Below are 10,658 nucleotides of genomic sequence, written 5' to 3'. Positions count from 1 at the left end.
AGCTGTCTGGGCAACAAAAAACATAGAGCAATATCATTATTCCTGCCCACTAAACAAATTGATTAAACAATTCCAAACACATGTAACCAATAAATTAATTCATTTGAATCCCACAAATGTCATCTTATCATTATCCATTGGTTATTTGTGTTTTGCATTGTTTAGCCAGTGAAGTGTTTTACACTTTTTAAAAAAAAAAACTTCCTGTGGTTCAGTTTTCTGTTTAGAACTGAAAATCAAAAAACAAGAATTTTTATTACCCATATTCCCGGGAAATGGAAAGCATAATCTGGTCAAGACCATACCTGTTTCTGTTGGGAAGCTTTAGTTCAATTGAACTCTCAAACACGCTACTAAAAACATATCAAATTACACTAACAATTTGGGTTGTAGAATCTTGGAATAGCAATTCGAAGCTTGAAGTTTACAACACTATGATGTAGAAATGTGTGCACCTGTTTCATTCACAACTATGATTGTAACATGGTTTTCATCTGCAGTTCTCAGACTACACAATTTCAACCACCCAGTAAGGTGGAGGAGCTCACGCAACCCTTGGAACTGGAATGCTTTCTGAAGGTGGTAATGTCACTGACCGTAAGAGCTCCAGTGAGAAAACAAGCCCCAGGAAATGAGAAAGGATGGTGTTTGCCGATGCCTGTAAAAGGAGTGGATGGATGAGAACATAAAGCAATAAAAAAAAAAAATTAGGCCATGTTAAGACCAGTTTTCCCCACTTACCTAGTCTTTAAATTCTTGCTAAAACAGAATTAGGCTAACCTCCAAGAAGCGAGTCTAACTTTTCTAAGCCAAGGAAATGGTTACATTCATATGGTGTGATTTTGATTGACCATTTTAGGGCCTGAGAACTATCTGCTGATTAGAAGTTGTTTCCTGCATTGCTTTTAAAATACACAACACTTGGGGCACATTACAGATGGTCTCTCTAAATACTGAGACTAGTATGCTAGACTGAAATGCCAAGCAAACTTGGATTTTTTTTTCCCCTCTCCGCATGGACTTCTGGGTTTCAGACATGAAGACATGAAAAAAATTGGTTGATCTGTACATTCTCTTTTGTATTTCCCTCTATTCCTGCTCTTTTTTGTGACGAACCTGAAATGCAGCAATCATGCTTTTACCAATAGGCTCTAGCCTATATGGTATAAAGCTCTCCTCCCCCCTATAGAGGTTGAGTGTTTGAGCCCCGATGGGAGCAAAAACACACACACACACACACATATAGTGTGTGTGTGTGTGTGTTTGCTTGAATTTCGGGAAAAGAAAAAAAAAACGTGCTTTTAATTGACACCACGCAGTGCAGAAAATCAGCTGCTTTCAAGAGCTGACCTGATGCTAGAAACTATATATATATATATTTAGATAGGAAAGTCAGGAGATCAGAGGTAAATCTCCCCGTAATTTGGAACCTTGAACTTAAACCAAGTAATAGTTCAGGAAATAATCCTTTTCTTCTTTTGGTTAAATGAGAGTAGAAACACTCTAATCCGAATCAACTCAATGATTTCTACTTCTTAAATCCATAATATGCAGACATTTAGATGGAAAGTTTGAATTAAGTTTAGATAAATACCTGCACTAAGAATACATCCAATGCAAGAACAGGGCTGTACCCAGGTGATACTCCCTGGTAATAAGGATTGGCTGAAGAAGTAAGAGCCTTTGCCACCAACAAGCCTACCGTGGCTTGCATGCCGAGAATAGCAGCACCCATTCCCAAAAGGTTCACTACTATGCCGTTTTTCAAGCTTTTCACCACTTCAGCACGAGGAGGAGCCTGAAAATACAAGCAACCAACATAGTAAGATTGAACATCAAGGTGTCTTATACAATGAAACAATTAAGGACATAACTCATTTTCACTACATGGGGATGAAAAGAAAAAGTGTTGATTGTAAATCAAAGCAAATTTTTAGTAACTTTCCAAGTTCAAGCTTTAAGAATATATTTAGATCTTCAAATCGTGAAATATTTTAGCTGTATTTAAAGAATATCCCATTTGATTGACCAGGAAAATACGAAATATTCTCATGTCTCCAAATCTGCCAGTCACTGGACAGCCGTGGTTAACAATCTGCTGCATATATACATGAGTGTGTTTGTGTGTGTCTAAAAAAAAAAGAAAAAGAAACACTTACAAGGACTTACGATGTCCACAAATTAATATCTGAAAATCGAAAAGGACCATAGAAAGGAATGAAACCTCGAAGCAAACACGACTTAAACTCAGCAAAGCGTCACCTCAGTTATCTCGGATGAACTACATCGATATAGTTTGCCACTATCTAAACCATAGTTTACATGAGCCAAATGCTACCACGTTTTCCTTTAATATCTCAACCCACACTAATTTTAGTATTTCCCTCAACATACCTGCACCTTAATGTAGATTCCTGATTGATGAAATCATCTGGTCTTCATTGAAGCATGTGCTGAAACCATTTTAACCATTTTTCCCACACTTTGACGGCTACTGGTGCCATTTCTAACTTTTTATGAATATGTTCATTTCTTAAGTTTTCTAGTATTACCATACACCCATTTCAATAATTAAGGATATGTTATCTCTTGAAAGTGCAACATTCAACATTCAATCCCCAAAGCACAGTTGGTCCTACAATTGTCAAATAACTTTTCTTTACCCGCCGCGCACCCCCCGGGGGGGGGGGGGGGGGGGGGGGGGGGGGTGTTGTGGGGGGTGTGGTGTGTGTGGAATGTAACTACATCCTCTTAAGTATTTATTTGCTTTAGTCTTATTTTTTATTAGTGCAAACCTGTTTTCGCTTTTTAAAACAAAGGCCACCTAAATTTCAAATATCTGAGAGATTTTACTATATTGATGTCTATCACAATGCCAACCAACCTCCATATTGTGAGGTTGCACTTACAAAATCAAAAATGCAAAAAAACAAGCGTCGCAAAAGGTTTGTCAAATTGTTTCAAGTTAGTGGTAGGGTATTCTCCAAGCAATGCACCACAACAAAGTATTTAGTCTGCAAAGATGGCATAGACAGTCGAATTCTTCATGCCACTCTTCATCACAAGAATGCCCTATTCTAGGTGACAATCTGATTCTTAAGGTTTGGTTCGAGACTACAATTTTGGAACTTACAAGAATTGCTATCAAATATAAGATCGTAGATTTGTGATTTGGCTTCATAAAAATTTGTGCTCTTAAGTAAAGATATATATTCATTTTAACATCAAATTTACTATAGAAAATACAGGGACTGAAAATCACTCTTAATTCCACAAAAATTTACTGATTTCCATACAAGGTATGCATTTGAATTACTAACTATACAAAATTATCAAGCAAAAGTACAAGGAGATAATGAGGAATCCTTCCACAAATGATATAAGTCCCCTAAACAGTAAACACTAGAGATTCTCCAAACAACTCACAAGGAAACACACAAGTGACAAGACCACGAGCCAAGTTTCCAAGATGGACGCTTTTCAGAGTTACTGTTCAGAGTTATGAGAAACTTTTTTCTAAAAGCACTATGCATAATACCCTAAAACCTTAAACCTCCTACAGGAGTGCTTTTTTGTTCTTTCTCATACGTGCTTCCAGGTGTGAGCATCGCTCATGGTATTTCTGCACTATACATCATAGCTGTTAAATCCTATGACTCATCATTTAAACAATATGTTTGAAATACAAAATGCTAGACCAGATCCCATACCATAAGATATTATAACGAATGTGTAAATTAAAAGAGAATCGCATGAATAATGAATTGCGATTTGGTATACAAAGAATTTGTCAATGATTCATGTCGAGTGAGACTCATTGAAAGTAATACTATAAAAAAGAAAATTCAAATAATTTAAAAGGAACTTTAACTCAATTATAAAGTCTTATTATTCTACATTTATATTGAAATTGAACTTAAATATTGGAAACATAGAATATGCAAATTTTATCTAAAACTCCTTTAAGGGAATCTTAAGTCTCCACAAAATATATAGATAAGAAGAAAATGATGAATTTACCTTTGAAGGATCACTGGCAGTTCTTCGAAGCCTGTCAGACAAACGAATATACCCAAATGACCAAAACACTGAAATGAACGCGGCTGCAATTGCACCAGTAGTAGCATAAAATGTCACAGGAGATGTGATCTTCCCAGTAATAACAATAGAAAACGAAAGGATCACAGCAGCCACGATAGTACACACCAGCTGTCCCCAAAATCCTAGACTTCCCAACCTCTTGAAATACCTTGAAGTATTCTCTAATCTCTTTGCAACCTATATCACCATTCAAAAACAATTTTCAACTTCAAACCCACACTATTTACACATTGCATTTTAATTACATTAGAAAATACTGAAAAGAAATCTACCTCCGTGTTTTTTTAATAGACATTACATAACTCAAAAGCATTTCATTCTAGATCCATCTATACAACAGAACAACAAGCCCTAATTAATGGAGAATATAGTATTGTTAGTCAAATTCTACGTTTGTCTATGAATTAGCTCATTCACAACGGTTTAAATAAACATCCTCATTTCAAATGCACATTATCTATACAATCCATTCTAGTAGGAGTACCATTTAGCAAAAGTTCTCACAATTTCCAAATCGATCAAAAATTCAAATATTACATCAAATTTGTACCTAAAAGCTGAAACAACTCAAATGTTCTTCAAAATCCACAATAGGTAATAGTTAATTCGTTCGATTTATGAAATATTGGAGAATTAGAGGCGTAGTGTGTGTGTGTGAGAGAGAGAGAGAGAGAGAGCGAAAGAGAGAAAACCTGAGCGAGTTTGGCCTTTTCGGAGTCGTCATTCGGGGAAGCATAAGCTGTCGAAGTCGGTGCAGCGGCTAGAGGTGGTGTTCGGTTACTGGGGGCAACAGTATGAGGCGACGTTGAAGGGGAGAGAAATTGATGACCTGTTCGAGAAGAGAGAGAAAATGAGGAGAGAGAAGAAGGGAGATTGGGAGTGTGGTTCAAGAGGAGAGTCTGTGGAGGGGGGCGGTGGATGTACGGCCGTGAGGGTTTCGCCGGAAGCGGCAGCCACGGAGATGCGCCGGCGGAGCGAGGCACCGGCGAGAGTAAAGTTTGCATAACTGAGGTTTTGGGCTGCTGCTCGATGTTTTTGCTACTGATACTGACTTGTTATCTATCAAGGTATATTAAATTAAAGAAATATGAAACTGCTATTTTGTCATTTGGGTTTTTTTCTGAATGGTTTGTTTGATTTCTTTTATATTTGGGCCGATTCGGCAAAAAGCCCACGCGAGTTGGGTTTCATGACAAACACCCCACGCGTTACAACTTGAGACATCAACCTTTTATAGGGGAGGTCCGGGATGAAGACGACTTCCTTTTCATTTCTTCCTCTCTTTTTTTCTTTTTTCTTTTTTTTCCTTAAGTTTTTATTTATTTTTCTAATTTTATTTTCTTAGTAAGACTTTACGCAAGTTGTTACTTTAAGGCCTACCTTGGTACGGAGGAATTGAATGGAATAATTTGCCCTATTTTAATAATTTATTTGTTTGGGCATGTATGACATTTAAATTTGTTTGGCATGTATGACATTTAAAGTCAAAATGACCATTTACACGATGGAATAAAATTTTATTTCAAGGAATAAAATTATTAGCCACCGCCACTGCATTCCTTCAGTCACTACCGCCACCACCGCTTTTCATCACATCACAGTTACCACCTTTTTCCACCACTACCACTTAGAATTGTGAATATCATTTTATTAATATATCATTTAATATTTGTAATCAAACAATAAAATGATAATGATCATTTTTATTCTCAACTTCATTCTATTATGCTACGTTTGGTGTGCAGAAATGGAATGGAATACAAGTGTGAATGGAATGAGAATATGAATGGAATGGAATGGTCATTCTCATTCTATTGTTTGGTTGTAAATATGAAATGTGTAGGAATAGAATAATAATAACCATTCTAGTGTTTGGTTGGACCAATTTAAAATTTAGAATGGAATAAATTTCTAATAAAATTCTCCAAAATATTCCTTTCAGTTACAAATAAATTAAATTAACAAAATGATATTCTCTAATAATTTTTAAAAAATAAATGGTGGCATTGGCGGTGGTGGATGGTGGAAAGCGGTAGTAATGCAGGTGGTGGTGTTGGAAGGTCGTAGTAGTGACAATGGTGGAAATTGGTGGCAATAGTGGTGGTGGAAGGTGGCAGTAGTGTTGGTGGAAGGCGGTGGCAGTAGTGTGGTGGTTGTGGTGGAAGGAGAAAGTGGTGTGACTATGGTGGCGGTGGAAGGCAGTGGAAGTGGCGGTAGTGGTGGAAAGTGGTGACGATGGTGGTGGTGGAAGGCAGCGGCGGTGGCTATGGTGAAAGGCAGTGGAAATGGCTGTGGTGGAAGGCAGCGGTGGTAGTGGTGGCGGTGGCTATGGTGGAAGGCAGTGGAAATGGCGGTGATGGTGGTGGTGGAAGGTGGTGACGATGATGGTGGTGGTGGAAGGCGGTGGCGATGGTGGTAGTGGTGGCGGTGGCGGTGGTGGAAGGTGATGATGAAGGTAATAGAAGGCGATGGCGGCGGCGTTGATGGTTGTGGAATGCGGTGGCGGTGGCAGTGGTGGTGGTGGTATTGGCGGTGGTGGAAGATGGCGGTGGTGGTGTAGGGCTATGGCGGCGATAGTGGTGTAGGGCTGTGGCGGCTGTGGTGGTAGTGAAAGGCGGTAGCAGTGGTGGTGGTGGAAAGTAGTGACACCGGTGAAAGGCAATGGCGGCGGCGGTAGTGTAGGGCTATGGCGGCGGTGGTGGTAGTGAAAGGCGGTAGCAGTGGTGGTGGTGGAAAGTAGTGACACTGGTGAAAGGCAATGGCGGCGGTGGTGGTGAAAGGTAATGGCAGTAGTGGTGGTGGAAGGTGGTGGCAGTAGCGGTGGTGAAAGGCGGCGGTGGTGGTTGCTGCAAACAGTGGTGGTAACGGTGGTGAAAGGCAGTGGCGGTGGTGGTGGTGGTGAAAAGTGATGGGCGATGGTGAAAGTCGGTGGTAGTGGAAGGCAGTGGTGGTAGTGGTGGTGGTGAAAGGCGGAGATGATTGTGATGGAAGGTAATAGTGGTTTTTGGACTTGGTATATGAGGGTGTTTTGGGAAGTTGATTTTTCAAAATAAATTACTTGAGAATGGAATGGTCATTCCATAGGTTTAGTTGTGGAATGAATTTTCATTCCTAGGAATGAATTTTTATTCCAATAGAATGGCCATTCCCACTTTAAGTTGCATACCAAACAAAGGAATGGTTTGAATGAGCATTCTATTCAATTATATTCCTACGCACCAAACGTAACATTATTGTTTCATTTCAATTTCGCGTAACAAATGAGGTCTAATGACTAATAATAATATCTCCTTAGACCAAATATAGAACGTTCAATTTTCCCAAAAATATTAAGAAAATTCTTTGCCGAAGGAAAAAGAAAAGGAAAAAAAAAAAAAAAATTTAAAATTTAAATAGGTTAACAATCAAACTCTTCATGTTAAGAAATATATGAAAATTAAAAAATATAATATCCTTTCAACAAGGACTAATTCTTATAACGTGGTAGGTTTTAATAGCTATAAATAATCATAAATATATAAATTCAGTGATTGATTAAATTCAAATAATTATCCCTAATTTAGTAAATTATAAATATATCAATGTTTGCACTGAATAAGCCTTTAACATTCATTTCCTTTAATGCTTTTTTTTTTGTTACAAGAGTTTCAATTTTCATTCACTAATAAATTGATATAGCTATAAAATCATGTTGAGTCATTATATATGTTGGCAATTCATATATTACTTTGTTCTTGGTACTTATTTGGATTGTGATGATCAAATGAATAAACAGACAGGTATATAGAATAAATCATGATGTCGAACTATGTCCATGTCCAAAAGTATATTGTAGTGTGTGTGTGAATATATATATATATATATATAGGAAATGTCCAAAAGTATCTACTAGCCACTAAGCCACATATTTTTTGAAAAATATAACTTTAGTTCATTCATATTTATCCTATATATTTATTTACAAGAAAAGCTCATTACTTAATTTATAGAAGAAACTCATTACTTAGTTTATAAAAATAGCTCATTACTTAATTTATAAGAGAAGTTCCTTATTTAGTTTACAAAAAAAATCCATTTTTAAAGCTATATATATATATATATATATATATATATATATATATATCATGTGAGCTTGTGTATGAGTGATGTACTTAACAAGTTAATAAAAATAAAAATAAAAATAAAAACTTTTTATTTTATTATTTTCTATCTCATTGTTCTTTAATCTTTATTTAATCCTCTCTTTTTGGTATATCTATAAGATGAAGGTTTTTTTTTTTTTTTTTGGGGTAGCACTTGGGGAGGAATAAAGACAATTTTTTCTAATCCAAATCATGTAAAACAGTAAAAGTAAAGCTGATGGCCCACCAATAAAGCAGTCCATGCCTAAATTGATAACTTTATGATTTTTGTACGAAATTATGCGTCCTGAATCTTCTGTCCTACAGGGGAAAAAAAAAATTCCTCTGTCCTACAAGTTTATTTACTGTAACGCGATGTAAGTTTTTAAGACAACATATTTAATGTGTTAAAAATAAATTTAATTATGTTAAATGCACCTACAATACGGCTCAAATTATCCATACTTGCTCATTGACATAATAAAATGATAAAACAATTAAGATACCTCATTGATAAAAATAAGAATGTTTTAAAATAGCATATACTATGTAGTAGGATTAAGTAAATGTTTCAAATAGTACGTAGTTTTAAGTAGGTAATGTATATTATAATATAAAAAGTACAGTATAATTATTTATTGTAAAATGAACAATGTTGATTTGACATGACCAAAACAATACGAATATAAAGAAGAGTGAATTAGCTTGCATGTGACCCCATTATTGTTTATAGCCTTATAGGATTAGGTGTTTTGGGTTTGATGGTAGAGCAGAGAGCGACCAAAACCAATATGGGTCTCACAATTTTAATTTAACAATGGCCCATTCCAAATAGTTAAGAATTGTCGGCTAGTAGCTCTTTTCAGTTTTCAATCTTAGACATACTTTCTTGTGAAGATGGGTGTCGTTTTTCACTTTTTGGTATTAATTTTGCCTCATTTTGCATATTGGTCCTCTGACTTAAGATATTGCCCATACCTACCCTGACTTCTTACCCTTTTTAACAGTGTTTGTTGGAACTTGAAGTGATTTCAGTTAGGAATGGTAAAAAGGAAGTTATTACTTGCACTTTGATCCCTGTTTTGCTCAAATTATGTCATTGAAGGCAGTAGGCACCTTCTCTTCTCATCTTAGAAAAGGCATGAAAGGCCCAAACTTTCTTCTGCACAGGACGATTGAAACAGGAAGCTAGGAAACCTTAATAGACATCTACAGAAAACACAATTATGTTATATTTGGAAACATCAAATTCCTATCTTAGATTTAGAATTGGAGAAAGTTTAGTTTAAAATTTGTACTAAATTTTCTCCAATAATAAATCCAAAGCATTAATTTCGTACCACCAAATATAGCAGAACTGTATTCTAAATTTATTATTATTATTTTATTTTATTCTATTTTTAATTTTTTTTTTTGTGTATAGTGTACATTTTTGTTTTTCTTACGTCCAGGGGATCATTCTATTGGTCTTTAAATTTTCTGGATGAGAAAGACTTAAATCTACTTTTTTTAATAGGGTTGTGAATGAGTCAAGTCATTCATGAATATAAGTTTGACCTGTTGAAAATTTGATCATATTTATTTGTTGAAAAAACAAATTGATTGAGTTTGAGATTGCTTTAAACATGGCAAGTGTAACGGAATTGACTTCTCGCATATGTGACACATTTTATTTTATTTGAAAAGTTTTATTTTTATTTATTGATAAAAGTAATAAAATACAATAAAATATAAAAAGTAGTAGATATTATAAATATGATATTAAAATATAAATTGATTAAAGTGAAAAGAGAGAGAATACGTAAAGATGAGAGGGAGAGTGAACTGCTTTTTATTTACTTCATCTCATTATTGTATACATATCTATATGTATAAATACCCGTAGCCAAGTCGTGGGCAGCAAGGAAAAATAAGCAATGCCACTCAATTGCTTCCATTCTTTGTACCATATTTCAACAGGTGGACCCCACACAAACCAATATATATATATATATATATATAACAGTAGACATTAAAAAGAAAAAAGTTAGGACAATATATGTTGCAAGTAAACCAACTAAAAATCTTTGAATATTTTGATTACGTGTCAGTTGCTGATTGAGAGGGACTTCATGATCCCGAATCGTGTACTTTTTTATTTTTTTATATTTTTTTTCATAAGATTGAAATGAGTAACTAGTGTACTCAAACTAAGCCGAAAAGATATATTTCAAATTTAAATTATCGTATTCAATTCGAAACTGTTTAATTCATTTGTAGCCATAATTTGATCATACACTGAAAAACTTTTAACAAGGTTGGCATGATTTGGGACACATCCTTCATGATTTTAAATTGAAGGTTTTACATGGTTGGCATACATGTCAGTGGTAAGAGTAACAAGAAAATGTTAAAAGATGAGTAAAAATAAAATTTGTAAAGTTTAATACCGCAAAC

At 35.3% G+C, this 10,658-nt stretch overlaps 1 protein-coding gene across 1 annotated transcript; it reads right to left on the bottom strand.

Annotated features, from left to right (window-relative positions):
* Positions 1-236: 236 nt before the first annotated feature.
* Positions 237-5,174, bottom strand: LOC132294115 (protein TIC 21, chloroplastic). The gene is made up of 4 exons (XM_059791845.1): positions 4,794-5,174; positions 4,021-4,278; positions 1,595-1,798; positions 237-658 (listed from the first exon to the last, which is right to left on the bottom strand). Exons 1-4 carry the CDS (start codon positions 5,103-5,105, stop codon positions 545-547), a joined length of 888 nt encoding a protein of 295 aa, XP_059647828.1. The 5' UTR covers positions 5,106-5,174; the 3' UTR covers positions 237-544.
* Positions 5,175-10,658: the final 5,484 nt, after the last annotated feature.

This window comes from Cornus florida, unplaced genomic scaffold (genome assembly GCF_030987335.1).
Source record: "Cornus florida cultivar Cherokee Brave unplaced genomic scaffold, ASM3098733v1 CherokeeBrave_3.0.0_Hap2_Chr02, whole genome shotgun sequence".
NCBI classification, from domain to species: domain Eukaryota; kingdom Viridiplantae; phylum Streptophyta; class Magnoliopsida; order Cornales; family Cornaceae; genus Cornus; species Cornus florida.
The sequence above is the reverse complement of the archived record's forward strand: the minus strand, read 5'-3'. Positions and strand labels throughout refer to the sequence as shown.

Coding starts and splice junctions, on each gene's coding strand:
- LOC132294115 (XM_059791845.1), bottom strand. CDS start 5,105: ATGCAAACTTTACTCTCGCCGGTGCCTCGCTCCGCCGGCGCATCTCCG. Junction 1,799..4,020: donor CTGCCAGTGATCCTTCAAAG/GTAAATTCATCA, acceptor TTGTATTTTCAG/GCTCCTCCTCGTGCTGAAGT. Junction 659..1,594: donor TGGATGTATTCTTAGTGCAG/GTATTTATCTAA, acceptor CTCCTTTTACAG/GCATCGGCAAACACCATCCT.